Source organism: Halichoeres trimaculatus, unplaced genomic scaffold, assembly GCF_033239565.1.
Source record: "Halichoeres trimaculatus isolate MK-OKI-2021-1 unplaced genomic scaffold, fHalTri1.1 fHalTri1_scaffold_17, whole genome shotgun sequence".
Taxonomy (NCBI): domain Eukaryota; kingdom Metazoa; phylum Chordata; class Actinopteri; order Labriformes; family Labridae; genus Halichoeres; species Halichoeres trimaculatus.
In genome coordinates this window covers 28,970,892-28,987,075 of record NW_027437195.1, presented here as the reverse complement: position 1 = coordinate 28,987,075, position 16,184 = coordinate 28,970,892, and the positions used below count along the sequence as shown (strand labels likewise).

General features: G+C 37.5%; 1 protein-coding gene across 4 annotated transcripts in view; it reads right to left on the bottom strand.

Annotated features, from left to right (window-relative positions):
• Positions 1–16,184, bottom strand: part of klc1a (kinesin light chain 1a) — a 62,280-nt gene that overhangs the window by 8,957 nt on the left and 37,139 nt on the right. For 2 of the 4 annotated variants that reach the window (XM_074692817.1, XM_074692819.1), the window contains exons 9-14: positions 15,548–15,647; positions 15,193–15,245; positions 14,633–14,700; positions 12,930–13,038; positions 11,812–11,973; positions 12–145 (exon numbers count right to left, since the gene is read on the bottom strand). In XM_074692817.1, the coding sequence (XP_074548918.1) occupies positions 12–145; positions 11,812–11,973; positions 12,930–13,038; positions 14,633–14,700; positions 15,193–15,245; positions 15,548–15,647 (626 nt within the window). Of the gene's footprint in view, positions 1–11; positions 146–918; positions 4,961–11,811; positions 11,974–12,929; positions 13,039–14,632; positions 14,701–15,192; positions 15,246–15,547; positions 15,648–16,184 lie in introns of those variants that run through there. The other 2 variants (XM_074692818.1, XM_074692820.1) reach the window with 2 other exon arrangements.

Below are 16,184 nucleotides of genomic sequence, written 5' to 3'. Positions count from 1 at the left end.
GTCATAGTTACCCGGGGTTTTTGGGCTCGCTGTTTTGGGCCGAGCCGCCGCCTTTCAGCTTGCGGACGAGTTTCTCGCTGCTGCGGCGGATCGACGCTCGCAGTTTGCTGAAGGAGCCGCTCCTCTTCAGAGAGCCGGAGCCGTCCTGATGAGAGACGTGACAGCGTTACACTCACACACTGACCAGGAGAGTGTGTTTGTGTGTGTGTGTGCTGGAGGTACATCAGTGTCAGAGCAGTGTGTCAGACCTGGTTTCTATGGTTACCGCTTCACATCAGTCAGGATGTCGTTTTAATCTCAGGTCAAACTTTGGATTTTGTTGAAGGGTCATCAAACACTGACCTCACACTAACACACACATATGAAGTGTGTACTTTCAAAATGCAGGTTTCATCCACACACACACACAGTGCAGTAACACAGGTGCTCACTCAGACTCAGACGTGTGCAGTTTCTCCATCAGTGAGTCGTGCATTTTATTCCCACACAGAGACCCTGACACCACCTGTGGTACACCTCGATTATTCTGGTTCATGTGTCAGAAATTTGACCTTTTCACATGTTACCTACCTTTACCAGAAGCACAACAGGCAGGTTTAACATCCCAAAAGCTACATCAGTATAAAATATTTGATAAAAATAATAATTAAATAAAATAATATTAAAAATGAATAAAAAATAAATATAAAACATAAAAAATATATAATAATAAATTAATTTAATTTAATTTTAAAATAATAATACAATAAAAAATAATAAATAATATTTAATTCAAAATTTTAAATAAAATAAAAAGTAATACTCAATAAAATAAATAAACTTGTTCAGAATTTTCTGACATTTCTAAATAAAGCTGAATTTCCCCTCAGGGATGAACAAAGAATATTCTTTTCTATTGTATTCTATTCTAGTCTATTCTAACCATCTATTCATATTTTTTTATAGAGTTAGCTATAGAGCTCATTTTCCCCTTTGGTCCCTGGGTAGGGAGATAATTCAAGGTAGCATGAGAGAAGATTGTGTCACCCTGTTTTCACCCAAAGCCCACCTGACATAAAGATCTGCTGTTCAAAGTGGAAACAAAGAAGTTTTTTCTGTAAAAACTAAAATCTTACCAAATGTTATTGTCTTATCTTTACTCAAAAATGTCTCATTAGACCTAAAAAAAGCCTCGTTCACTAGAAAAGTTCTGAAAAGACAAAAATTACACCTAGATTGCTTTTAAAAGAAAAAACTTGCATTTTTTACACCAGCAGCAGATTTTTCCACTCAAAAAAACATATCAGGTGTGTTTTCTCCTTGCATTTGCTTGTCATAAAGAGGTTTTCACTGTTAAATTCAGTCTGTTTTGTCTGGTTAGACTCTACATTTTCTCATATGAACTCAAGCCACAGTGACAAACTTACAGAGCTGGATATTTAAGATTAATGTTGGATGATAAAAACATCTAAAAATACGTTTTTCCCTTCAAAATTTAAATCTGATGTTCACTTCTGTCGGCGAAGCATCAACTTGTTTTTTGTGGGGTGGAGTTTTTCTCAGACAGTCCATCTCCTCTTCTCATAACAACCTTAAAAACATCTTTTTTATCTTTTAAGGAACCAGCATCACCCTGATACGAACACAAAAACCTGTGCTGAGTTAACACTGGATGAGAAAATCTGTGACGACTGAGTGTTTATAACTTCAGATGCTCCTAAAAACCTTAATAACCCCAAAAAATACGACTAAATAAAACATTTACCAACCTTCTGAACATTTTTAACTTAATGCAGAAAAAATATGAACATGAGACGTGAAGTAGAGATCTCTATCTCCTCTATCAGAGCTAAACTGAAGGTTTTGTGAGGGTTTTCCAGTTTGAGCCAACTCTGGCGCCCCCCTGTGGACAAAACAGTCTGTTTATTTTATCCTGTACTTGTGTAACTCTTTAGAAAAGAAGCTGAAAGCTGAATGTTTCCCTCATTGAATCTTTGTCATCTGACACCCACCCCACACCCGCTGAGGTTTCAGACACTAAAAGAGTTTTTTGGCTGAATCTTTTCAGTCCTCGAGGTGTTTACGGTCAGAAAAAGGTCAGAAAAAGGAAGCAGCACAGCCCTGCTGCTGCTGGGAGGTGTTATGAAAGCACACACACACACACAGAAAAGAGAGGGAACACACACAAAGAGGCGACAGGCTCAGGTTCAGGTGAGCAAAGAGTTTAGGTTTTATTAGAAGTTAAGAAAGACAAACTGTAAGATGCACAAACAGGACAGGACACGCAGAGATTATTAGCAGGAGCAGAGAACAGAGAAAAGAGATTTATTAAGTCCTACAGTTCCAACAAATGCAACATCACCCCCACGTTAATTCAGACGTCTATTTACAGAGATATACAGGAGGTACACAGGCGGGGCGCACCACATTACCTCCAACGTGTCCCCTTCTTGACATCCAAACATGGTTTAGTCTGATATCAGAGCGTACAGATGACACACAGCAACAAACTAAAGACTAAACCTCTAAGAGGAGCCACAGTCAACAGCTCAGTACTCGATCATGCTGACGAGTTATTTAGGCGACGATATTTACAGCACTACGAGCTTCGAGTCACCACTAATGAGTCTGGATGTGAACACGGAAAGAAACACAGAGAAAGAGGGAAGCAGAGGAAGAATAAAGCTCCAACTCTGATCGTTTATACCTGGAGACTCAGACGTGAACAGGTTTGGATCAAGTCTCGGCTCAGGATACGGTTCACAACGCTGGATCCAGCTGAGCGACTCTTTTAAGACTGTTATCTGTGAATTCTTTTGATTTTCTTTATTAACTTTTATTCTTTGCTTTCTCCTTTCTCCCAGGTTTTGGTTTTTCCCTCCCAACAAGTTAGTTTGGGCTGGAGATCTACGATAGTTTTTCTTTTGATCCAAGGATTTGTCGGTTTTCTTAGGGTAGTGGGAGGTGCAGATTTTCTTTGTTTATTATTTTTGATTTTACCTTTGGTTGTGGTGTCCCTTTTCTTATACGCTGTGGTCTTTGAGGGACTGGGCTTTGACATTAGGTGGATACAGGGGACCATAACAGAGACACTTTTATTTTTCAGCCTTACACAAGTAGAGTTAAGAGCCTTCAGCCGTCTGCATGTTTTCTTACAGGAGGATAGTGTCGAGGAAATCTCATGGCCAAGCTGTTTTAAGAACAGATTGTGCCGGTGGATGAGAAATTACAAATCAGGACAGCAGCTGTGGAGACCTGTGCAGAGAAATTAAGCCGATTGTCGGTGGGGGCCATATTGGATATGACGCAGGCTTTGAGCTTCCTGTCTAACTGCTATTGGGTGCCTGTCAGTCACATGAGCTGAGCTGCGTCACTGATTGGACAAACTTGTGATGCTAATATCTTCTTCTTTAGTTACTTCTTTCGTTCTTTACCTTTGTTTCACTAGTATTTGGCTTCCTTAAACTTTAATTTATATATTATATTGTGCAAATTGTCAGTAGTAATTGGAAAGTTCTGTATTATTAGTTCTAAACTGCTGAGTTGGGAAATAATTCAGATTCAGATACTACAGATCAACACTGGCTCTGTTTCAGCCTCTTCTTTACTCAAACTGTCCTTCGCAGTCCGACGTACTCTTGACACAAGTAGCTCCCTCTAGTGGACGCTGTGTTACATGTCCGTCTCTATATAAAGGATGTGTGGAAGTCTGTGGACACTAGCTGTGTTTCCATTACACCTAGAATTGCGCAAAATGTAAAAATCGCAATAAAAAAAAGGTAATGGAAACGCCACATTTTCGAGAAAACCTCTCAAATTTTGATAAAAAGTTTTTACGCTCTCGTTTATCGTTTTTATTTTGCGAAAAAGTGTAATGGAAACACAGCTAATGACAGCCAAAACTTCTAATTTCACACGTCAAAGAGTCATGAAGGAGCTTTTAATGTTACTTGACTGCCTGTTTTTAACAGACTTTTATTTTGAAAGGTCAGAAACTGTACTCCTACTGCATCTTTCTATTAAATTATGAAAGTAAAAGAAGACAAATCCACATGAAAAAAGCTCAGAGTATTGGCCATATTCTTTTTTTTCTCACTGGTTAAATTCCTTTTAAAGTCTTTGGTCCTGTTGATCCATTTCCAGCATTTTTTATTTTTTAGGGGGAAAGGGTGAAGCGTACAGAAGCTCTGAATACATATTCCTATACTGATTTATCTTAATCTCATTCAAAATAAATAAAATATCTATTTTACAGCGTGCTTTATTATGTAGACATTCCTACTTTCCACTTTTTCATTAATTTTCTCCTCTTTTATGTTATCTGATCAATTTGCACACCACGCTGCTAACTGTAGCGATCATATTTCATCATCACTTCATAACAAGCTGATAAAGAAGCATTTTGGAGGTTTTTGAGGAGTGATAAAAAACTTCCTTACAGATTATTTCCATGAAAGAAAACAGCACATTTTTTATTCTTTGTTGGATTTTTAGGTCTAAAGCGGAGGGTCCAGGTCTAAATGGACAGAGTCAGACTTCACAGGCCGTCAGAGGAAACGGTTGGACTCAGAGATTCATAACTCTCTCATGATTTCTAAAAACAAAACAAGCCTACAGTACGGTCTACAGAGACGGGAGGAAGGAGGAGAGAGCAGAGTCATGTTATTGGACCAGAGGAAAGACCGTGGTTGCCATGGAGACCGTCCTCTCCCACAAACAGCAGGTATACACAAGAATTTGGATTTCAAGCTATCTCTGCGTTATCCTAACTCCGACCCGGACCGTGGAGAATCCCACCAGAACCCAGAGGGAGGGGAGGGAGGTCAGAGCTGGAGAAAACTGCAAAGCTGAAGGGACTGAGGCGAGGTGAGGAGGCGAGGTGAGGAGGCGAGGTGAGGAGGCGAGGTGAGAGGAGGTGAGGCGTCCGTCATGCAGAAGACAAGTTTTTTTTAGAATCATTACAAGGCATCTGGAGTTACGCCTGCCGGTCAGACGGAGCAGGAGGAAAGATGAGCGGAGAAAGAGAGAAAAGAGAGATGAGATGTGAAGGAGGAGGAGGAGGAGGAGGAGGGGAAAGACAGGAGCAGCAGAAGAGAAAGAGGAGAGAAAACCGTGAATTAAAGACACCGACAAGGTGAGAAAACAGCAGATCAGACACAGTAGCTCCCTCTTCAACGATGGCAGGTTTAAAACTCACTTACTATAAAATGACTGGCATTTACAAACTGTTTGTCCTGTTCAAAGCTGTAATAAGTGGCGTTATCGGCAGATTTTCCCGTTTCTAAGGGTAACTGAGTGTATCCTACGTGACAACAGTATTGACTGTCATTCGTTAGTTAACAGCTTGTGTGTTCAAAGCTTTTAATAATTAAAAAAGATAATAAATTGATTCAAGACTAGAATAAAGTATGTGATACATGGTTATTCAGCTTCTTGAAGATAAATATTTAGAAAATTTAAATGTCCGTTTTTCTTTGTTTAATAGTTTCTTGCATTCTGGTTGTGTTATATTGCTCAGGATACTGAATTACATGTGTCTTTAGCCCTGGTTCTCCTGAGCTTGTTGAGGTGACAAACTTCATATTGCAGTGAAAAATGAGTCCACAGTGAGTAAAAATGTGACAAAAGCAAAAACCTAATTTTCCGATCAACTAATGAGGTCTCAGGATTTGTAGATTCTGTAAAGACAGAACCACACCACTTTTTTCCTGTGTCCCTTATGCAATTTTACCTAAAAATGTGCTGTATGAACTAATTCCTTAGTTTTCTTAATTTTAAAAATCAGAAAAATTCAATTTTTTGATTTTCTTTTTTCTATTAAATTACATCTTTTAAACTTTTTAGACTACATGCAGACATTATTGAATTACATCCGCCTATAGCAACGGTTCTGTTGCAAAATTCTGTTGTTTATAATCATTGCTGACTGCTTTTACTGTTTTTATTGTCTTTATCAATTTTTTTTTTTTTTTTCCTTCTTTGCACTTTGAGATTTGGCCATAAATGTAAAGTGCGTTATAGATAAAATACATTATTATTATTTGGTTTTTCTGAATCTTTAGAGGTGCTGCACTTCAATTTACAGAGAAAAATGAGACCACAGAGAGTAAAAAATGTAACAGAAGCAAAAATCGATCAGGAAGTGCTTGGGATGCTGAGATTTGGATGGACCAATCAGAGCGAAGCAACAAGCGTCACTTTTTGTGCTTTTTTCCAGCCAGAACAATGACTTTAATGTTAAGTATTGAAAATAAAAATTTGGCATCTAAAAATATATCCTGAAACTGGTAAAAAAAAACAAAAAAAAAAAAACATTGGCATTAAAAAAATGTGTATTATAAAAAATGTATAACGGCATCGAAACAGGAAATGGCATTGAACACGTTTTCTGAAGTTTAAAACACTGAAATGAAATTTTTTACATCATTTAGTTTTAATACAGTTATATATTTTAATGCTTTTGAATTCAAGTCTTATTATTTTATACGATTATATGATTTCTGAAGTTTGCGCAATATGCAAATTTTGACCTTATAGCCCCTCCCCCAAACCCTTCTCTCCACGCCCAAAGAGTGACAAAAAGTGAAAACTGAAAAAAGTCAGCAAGGGAAAAAAAAGTGTGATAAAAAAACCATCATTAAAATCATAAACTGTCATTGATAAAAAAAAAATGATGTCAAATAAAATTTGTCATAAAATAAGTCATTGTTTTGGCTCTATATCTACTCTCCTTTCTGTTTTTAAATGTGGTGTAATTGTCCAAACCTGCCACAAGGTGGAGCCTCTGCCCCATTTTTACATGATGGGGAGATACTGTGTCTGTATCTGGAGCAGTGTTAGTGCATAAACATAAACATCGAGTCAGAAACTTTGTTAGAAAATCACAAAACGAACAGAAGAGGAAACATGAGAGCAGCCAGGTATTATCAGCAGCGACTAAATTTAGATTTGTGGTTATCTGCTGTACACGTACCTCTACAGATTACTAAATTAAAAACTTACCCTTTGTAACAGCTTGTTATGCATGACAGGAAGTGTAAAACCCAGTCACATCTTTTATGAAGTAAAGAATAAAGCTTTGTTTCACGTGCACTAAGCACTTAACGCTAACTTGATCTGACTCTGACTAAACTTTCTGACTTCCTTTAAGTTATCCGTCTTTTTCTGGCTGCAAACATCCAAACAAAACAAGCAAAAAGAGGAGAGAATAACAAACAGGCGACATCCCATTTAGCACACCAGGAAGCAGTTTGTCACACAAATGCAAAGGGAGGATGCATCCACACACACACACACGCACACAGACACACACAGGGGGACAAACACAGCACAGTTTAAGGATCACAAACATCGAACCCGTGCCCGGAGGACACAGAAGGAGTACAGTACAGAGCCCATGTGGAGTCAGATGAACAGACTGATGAGTCACGCTGCTTCTCAGAGGAAGGTTTTCACAATGAGTTTTCACACTCGTCTGCAGAGAGAGCTGAGGTGGAAGTGAGGAGTTTTTTGACAGGTTGGAAGAAAAAATATGGATTCTGACAGCTGCAGGGAGACGGCTGAGGGTAAACACCAAGAACATTGATTTCTGCCAATCTGACGCTTTCATAAAGTCAGTTACAGTCTGTCAGAAGTGTTTGCTTTATTAGAGAGGACAGCTGAAGTGACAGGACATTGGTTTGAATTCATTATGCAAAATCAGTCTGCTGTCAAACAATCCAAACCGTGTTTCTTTAATCTGATGTTTAATGAAAACTGCAGTTTTTTTACACGTGGGGTCCAGAATGAGTCATATATTTGTCACTTTATGTCAGTTTTCTATTAAATGTCACACTAGGTTCATCAGTATAGCAGAAATCTTATTCAACAGTTGAATCCTTTTCTCTTCTGGGATGTTTTATGTAATAATTTTGTTGAATATCACACTAAAGCAAGGGTCTTCAACCTGTGTCTCTGGAGCCTCACACAACTCTTTGACTCCTTTGCAGTGGCTCCTCGTGTAGCTTGAAAAATATTAAAATAAAGAATTTTTATTTCTTTACAGAGAGTATTGATGATTAAGACATAGATACTGAATAAAATCACAAGTTAACATTTTGTTGAAATAAATATTCATCTCATCAACATCTCCGAATCTTTTTTTTTAATTTCATTTTCAAAAATTTTGCAATTTTTTAACATAAAATTTTTTTTTGCTACTTTTTGAAATCTCAAAAATGAAAAAAAAAAAAATCAGATTTCAGTTGATGAAATTTTTTAGGATTTCTTATTTTTTGGAATATTAGAAAATGTATTTACCTAAAAAAAAGTTTAAAAAAATGGATATCATCTTTTTAATTTTTTAAATGTTTTTTTGCAAAATGTTTAATTTCTTTTTTTATTTTTTTTTTAGCAAAAATTAAAAATATCATTTTTTTATTTTTGCTTATTTGTTGAATTTCAATTTTTTTTTTTGCAAAATGTTTTAAGTTTCAAAATTTTTGAATAATTTGCAAATTTATTGAAAATAAACACCAAGACATCATGTGTACAACTTTAAAGATTCAAACAACTTAAACATAAAAAAATTCATTTAATTTCATGTTTTTAATTTTCGACAATTCAAAATTGTTTGAAAAAAATTTGTTTGCAAATTTTTAAAAATTTCTAACAGTTTAAAAATTAAACTTCTTATGAAACTTTTGTAAACATTTAAAATTTCAGAAGCTTTTGCAATTTTTTATTTTAATTTTTGAAATTTTGCAAATATTTTTGATTTGATTTTTTTTAATTTTTGTACATTTTTGAAATGCCAAAAAATTAATGAATTTTCCCAAAATATTTTAGTCTTTAAGTCTAAAGTTTTTATTGAGATGATTATTTCCTTAATTTTAACTATGTGTAAATTTTTTTTACACTTGATTGTCTTTATTTGTGAGGATAAAGTTGATTTTTGGCTCCTGAATGACTTTACTCCAGGTGAGCTGAGGCTAAATGGCTTCTTTGAAAGTCGAGGTTGAAATCCTGCACTAGAGTTTTTTTTTAAGTGTTGTTAATGTGACCTTTCAGGCTGAAAATGAACTGTTGGTGAAAAGAAAACTTAAGGGCAGGACTCACTTCTAGCTGCAGCTCTCTCCAGATGAGACGGGCAGAAACAGAATCAGCTGGTGTGTGATTGTCTGCAGGAGGCTGTGGCTAACAGGTGACTGACAGGACGTTGTATCTAATAGACAATGATGCGTCTCCACCAAACCTCCCAGAGCTGGAGGAAGTGGAGGAGAAGCTGATTGGTTGTTGGGGGAGCTATGACTACTGTTGCTATGTGAGCAGGCAGCAGCAGCAGCAGCAGTCTTAAAGACCGAGGTGGCGAGCAGCCTACAGAGACTACATCTACATGATCTGCCGCTGCAGTCACCAGAGGCTGAGAAAACACTGCAGATACTGTAAAATCTACCAGCTGAGTTAGAGGTGTGGCTCTGCAGCAGAGGGGTTAGCTGGGCGCTGTCGACACGAGGAACCAGAGGAGCTTTGCTGCTGCGAGAGCAGTTTTTCAGACTCAGAGTTAGGCAGAGAAGCTCTAGAGGAAAAGGTTTTAGTGGAGGAAAAGTTTTTATAAAGACCAGAGCTCAGTTTGGGTGTTAAACACTACGACTGAAGCACCTACTGTGAAGAGATCTAAGATCCAGCCAAGTCAACGAATCTCCCTCTTGGTCTCATTGATGAAAACCAGTGTAACAGTTTAGTACAAGCAGAAACTACATTAGTGCTGCGGTAAGTCTGGCAGTCAATCAGCACAGAGATGATCTTTTTAAGAGGTCTGAGAGGATTTTTCTGTAGCTGAGTAAAAACATTTGGATCTTTCTGGACAGGAGCCACGGAAACCCTGAATCACATTTCAGCGATACGATGATGATGTGCCAGTGAATGAAATCAGGGAAGCTGAAGGTATTCTTGCCTCCAGACTTATTTAAGACAATATATAATGATATATTTAGCTTTTTACAACATGCACTAACTGTCTGTGAAGACAGGTTTGGAGTTGAGTTGCAAAAATATTCTGCAGCCTCATCATCCATGCAGGGATCTGAGTGGGCGGGATGCTGCGATACTGAGGCGCTGCTTTGGGACGGCTGGTGGAAAAAAAACAAAAACAAAACAACTTTAGCTGCTCTCCAGGAGAAACCTGCACCTGGCTTTTAAACATACGATCCTGAATCTGGAGGAAACTCTTCCAAGCGCCGGAGCTGTAGTCACAAAATGTTCTTTCTCGCTTTGTTTTCTTGTGTGAAACCACTGTTTTAGTTGATTATCTTATCGTGGGGCAAAGTATTTACTGGCTAATAAGAAATTAAATTGGTGACACGCAGAGACATTTTCTGGAAAACTTGACTCACTGTAGAAAACTTTAGGGAACTATTCATTTTTTAAAGTTTTCATTTAACTTTGTAAGACAGCTGCTGAGCCTGGGAGCTGTTTGATAAACATACGCTTCAAGGCTTTAAACAAAGTGAAGAGTTGGGTTTTGTACACTGCAAAAAAACTGAAATCTTAACAAGTTTTTTTTAACTTTTTTAATCAAAATGGTTTTATTTCACTTAATATGAGCAACATTCAACTGATTAGTCCAGAAAAATGTCTTGTTTCAAGTTATTAAAAGACAAAAATGAGGTCTTGAAAAAAATATTGCTTGAAAATTTGCTTGAAACTAGAATAATGTCTTAATAAAGTAACTTTTTCTCTTGTTCCATCGGCATCGGTAATTCAAACCTCATTTTTGTCTTTAAATAACTTCAAATTAGACATTTGTCTGAACAGGTCAGGTGAATGTGGCTCATACTGAGTCTAAAAAGACAATTTCTACTGAAAATAAGACAAAAACACTTAATAAGATGTAATTTTTTTAAGTGTATTATCCCAGATTTTTATGCCAATATTTTCATTTTTGCTGCAAATGAATATTAACTCCAACTTGACCACTAGGGATGGGTCCCAAATTAGGTACTTTTATAGGTACCAACCGAATTATGTGAAAAGTACCGGGTACTGATTCATGTTAAGTTAAAAGGTACCATGTTTAGGTACCTAAATGCATCCTTGTGACTGTGAGGGAGTGGAAGAGTAGGTGATTTTCCATGCGGGACATGAACACAGCATTGCAAGGTGATCTATTCAAGAATAAATATGTTAAATTGTAAAAAAAAGCTATATTTAATTATTAAACAAATTAATATTTTTTACCACATAAACACAAAAACGTACCCAAAATTGGTACTGTTTGGTACTGGTACTTTGCTAGGTACTGGGAATCAGTACTGTATCGTTTCAAATGTGAAAGGTTCCCATCCCTATTGGCCCCCGATAATCTGTATCAGCTCTGAAAAAACCTCATCAGTCTATCTGTCGTATTTACATTTGGCATGTCTGACTCTAATGTTTAAGATCTTGACAAACCAACACCAAAGCAACACCACAGCAGCACAGGAGGGAGGGAGATGCTCGAGGAGTTGGAGTGGGGCTGTTTTTGCCTGCATGCGTTATGTAAATTACTCTACAGCTTGTTGAAGCTACAGAAACACAGAGGCTCTTCACTTCAGCAGTCTCAGGTTGCTACGCTGGAAGAACCTTGTTTGCAACTTGATAATTCCTGAGTTTAAAGCTTTTCTACCTTACTGATGACTTTTCTTCAGTATTTGGGGTTTACTGGCTCTGCTGAGTCGACATGCTCATTTCTGTAACACAGGACTCGTCCCGTTTGGCTTCTGTCCAGAAAGATCCGGCTGTTTGTTATCCAACATGTCTGAGCTGAATGTAAAGACTCTTGGGGACGTGTTGAGGGCTGTGTACTGTACTTACCCCGTTCCACTCCACGCTCATACTCACTTCCTCGCCACCGTCCGGCCCGCTCTCATATTTCACTGTGTCAGAGGTCAAGCTCTCGCGGCTTCGCTGCTTCTCGCGGGCTTCTGGCTCGCTCAAGACCTCTGCCACACGCTGCTTGTGAACATTGTCCAGACCCTGAAAAAAAAAAAGACACACACACACACACACAGGAGCGGTAAATGCCAATTCAGCTAATCCAATTAAATCAACAGCCAGGAGCCTCTGCTACCTGCAGCTTCAGCACACGGTCACACACATGAGAGCGGTGCAGCTGACAGGAGCAAGCGCCAATTCATCCGATCCAATTAATACTAAAGCTGTGCACTTAAACAACCCGCCATGATGAGAGCAGGTCCTGGCAGACACGCACGTCCTACAGCAGGACGGGTACAGTCAGGAAATGATCCACGAGAAGCAGCGGAGTTTGACCGATGATTTTATCACAGCTGAACGCAGACTGAGGCAAAGACTGCTCCCTCTGACCGCGACTGAAGGATAAATTATTCACCAGAGGAAAAACACGACTCACAGGATCACAGGAGGAAGAATGATGATGCTTGTTTATCTGCAATGTAATACTGCTTCTCATCCACACTAATTAAATTTAAAGGAAATCTAATTTTGAACGAGTTAAAGGTCAAAATCTTTTGTTTACATCAGATCTCTTCTTCTTTTAAGTCCATTCATGAAAAATGAGAGAAGCAGCTGAAGTTTCTACTCGACTATTTGAACAAAGACGTTAAAAAGTGAGGGAAAATGGTATCTGTCTCTATGGCCCTAGTGAGTCATTAAAACATTAAACATTAAAGAGGGGTATTATTGTTTTTTGAAATATTTTTTTGATTGTTGAAGGCTGCTTAAGATCCCACTCTGTTTTATTTTTTTACAAACATTAAAGAGGGGTATTACTGTCCCAAAATACTTTCTAATTATTCGTCATCTTGTCCTTAAATTAACACAACATCCAACATCTTCTGCCTTTTAATCTGCCTGAAGCGGTGACCGGATACAGCGATCTTTTTGCTATCCCAGTTTAACACACAGGAACACAGGAATCCTGCGTTATCTGTCTCATCACCCAGAGGCCACACCTGCTTTCTGGAACGCATGGCAGCTTCCTCCAGAGTCTCTGCTGCCTCAAACTTGCCCTGCCGCCTGTAGAGGGCGCCCAGGTTCTTCAGGGTGGTGGTCACTGTGGGGCTGCAGAGGAGAAGAGGAAATGTGTCAAAAATAATAATTAGTGGAGGAGATTTTTCAGCTATGCAGAGATGATGTTTCACATCATCATACTGGAAATAAAAAGTAGTACAGATGCAACAAGTGAATACTGTCGCTTTGATGCTGTGATTCATTCAGAGGTGCAGGTCCAAAGATCCACAAAGGGTCCCCACAGCTTAAGGAATTTAAGATGAGTGTTTCAACATTGCGATTCAAAGGGATCAAAAAGTCTGAATGGGTGTTTTTCCTCTACTCTGGATCAATCTGAGGGGTCAAAATGGAATTTAATACACATGAATATGAAAGTGTAGAATTGCTACAAGAAGTAGGTTTTCAGACTTTTCTTGCTAGTTTTCCTTTTTTTTTCTCCAAGTAACTTAATGATTTCCCTCTACAGACCCTTAAATGAAGTAAAATAAAATAAAGGGATGAACTTGGTTAGAGCCCCTAAACTTTGGAGCAGCCTGCCAGAGGAGATCAGACTGTCGCAATCAGTCCCCTGTTAATTCTCTCTACTGAAGACTTATTTTTCAGAAAACCTTTAATTTTGTGATTTTTCCTCTTTTTTTTATCTGCTTATATCTTTTTTATCTGGATTTTATTGGTTTTGCTTCTATTGATTTATTTTACTGCTTGGCTTATTTGTTTTTATTGGTTTTTCCTGTTTGCTGTTCTTTTTTACCTGTTTTTACTTTATATTGTGAAGTGCTTGATTACTTGTATTAAAAAGTGCTATATAAGCAAATTATTATTATTATTATTACTATTATTATTATTTTTTATAATTGTATTTTTATTTTCATTGCTGTAATAAAAACAAGAAAATGATAGTGATAATAAATAGTTTTATTATTATTATTATTATTAATAATAATAATAGTAGTAGTAGTAATAATAATAATAAAACTATTTATCATCACTATTATTTTTTTATTTTATTATTATAACTTTATTATTATTATTATTATTAATAATAATAATAATAATAATAATTATTATTATTATTATTATTATTATTATAAAACTATTTATTGTCACTATTATTTTTTTATTTTTTATTTTATTATTTTTATTATTATTATTATTTACTTGGTTCAACCACAACACAAGTGTAAAAGCCACGGAAATTTAAAGAGGTCAGTTATCCAAAGGGAAACAGAAAAGTTGTTGAAGTAAATGATAACCGGTTGTTTTCTTTTCCAACTTCAGCTCTGATCAATGTAACTTTACGGGGTCTCACCTTGTGATATCCCTCATAATAGTAATATTTCCATATCTACTGGGAATGTGTCATCTTATATTTAGCTTTGTGAATCAGTCATGTCATAACGTTAGCGTTTTAGCTACATTTATCGTAGCTGAAGTTAAAAAAGAAAACATTTGTTTACTTTCTTAAACAACTTTTCTGTGTCTGTTAGAGTAAATAACTGACTAACTCCCACTGTGACTGTACTTTTGTTGTGTTGTGGTGTTTGCATTCATTTAATTATTTCTGCAAATCGTCTGACACCTACAGGCCACCGTAGGTTTCAAAAATACTCAAGTCTTCATATGTATTAATGCCGTCTCCGCTCACCTGTCGACCTTACAGGCCTTGTACCAGCCTCCATATTCTCCAAACGGTGAGCCGTCCTTCTGCTTCCCCTGCGAGAAAAAAAAACACAGTTTTTTTTTTAATAACTTTAAAATAGTTTCAGTGAGTCTGCGTGAACTCAGCCGAGGGTTGGGGTCAGACAGTTAGCTTCCTTGCGAAATGGATTGAGTATTACAGGATTACAGTTAACCCATTTCAAAACAAGGGGCTCTCGTAATACCTTCAAAGATAACTTAAAGGGGTGTTTAGTCATGAGATTACAGTCTGGCTAGTCCCTGAACAATCATAATGCAAACCCCGACATCAGCATCAGATGGTAATTACTGAGACTTCATCATCTAATCCCACTCTTTGTAACGAGAATCCTTCTTCGAACTGTCTGAGGACTCATCCTGCTGCCAGTGTCACTCAGTTCAACAGATTTTTGGAAGATTTTAAAAGTTTTTGAGAACATTAAATCAACAAAACATGGGGATAAATTATATGACAAGTTAGTCCACAGATAAGCAAACATTTGAAATAAATCCTCGGGTTTTCGTCACCTTGCTTTGCTCCTCTCGCTCCTCAGCATGCATCCATATTGGTTTGTTCTCATCTGCAGAGAAACACAGAGTCAGACGCACAAAACGAAACAAACCCTGACTTAGACATCCAGAGAGGACATGCTTTGAAAAGTCTTCTACTTTTCTCATGAAAGGTCATTTTTGTTTACTCCTCTCTTATGACAACAGCGGCTGGAAAACATAACCTTTACAGAAAAAGGAAAAAGCAGAAATCTCTGACAAAGGGGGACTGGTTTGTTTGTTTTTGACTCATTTAAAGTCACTTTGGATAAGAGGATTAGGGCTGAAATCTGTGTTTGGATATTTCTTTTTATAATCCAGTCACATGACGCACCGTCCACGGAGCCGAACTCCCTCTCATGGGCGCGGGTGAGGATTTCTTTGTACAGGGTTTCAGCCTGCTTGAACTTGCCCTGTTTGAGGTAACAGGATGCCTGAAAAACAAAGAGTGGAGAGTCAGCAAAGAGACCAACGTGTGAGGGATGGAGACAATAAAACACTCTCAGAGGATCCGCTGTGTCCTCAAGTTTCAGACTAACTTTACTAACTGCAGAGAGCTGGAAAACAGAACCAAGTATGTAAGAGCTGAAGTGGGTGAGGAGGTGTTAGCATTCTTCTGGTTTCATGAAAGCTATGATTTTTTTTTATTAACAGCAGCTGTAGCATGTTTTATTCACATAGGGTTATTATTCTGTTTTGTTCACAACTCTTTAAAAACTTTGAACAGAGCAGGGGTCTGAAACCTTTGTCTCTTATATTCCTTTGCAGTGACTTCTTGATTTTTTTTCTTACAGAGGGTATTGATAAATGAAGACACTGACACTAAATAAAATCCTGTGTTAACATTAAGTTGAACTAAATCTTCATCCCATCTGTCAATAAAACCTGCCACCGCTCTACTTCACCTCCTACAACATCAACAGCCCACCAACTTTCCATGCACCTGTGGCTAACCTCAAGTTTTACAGCCC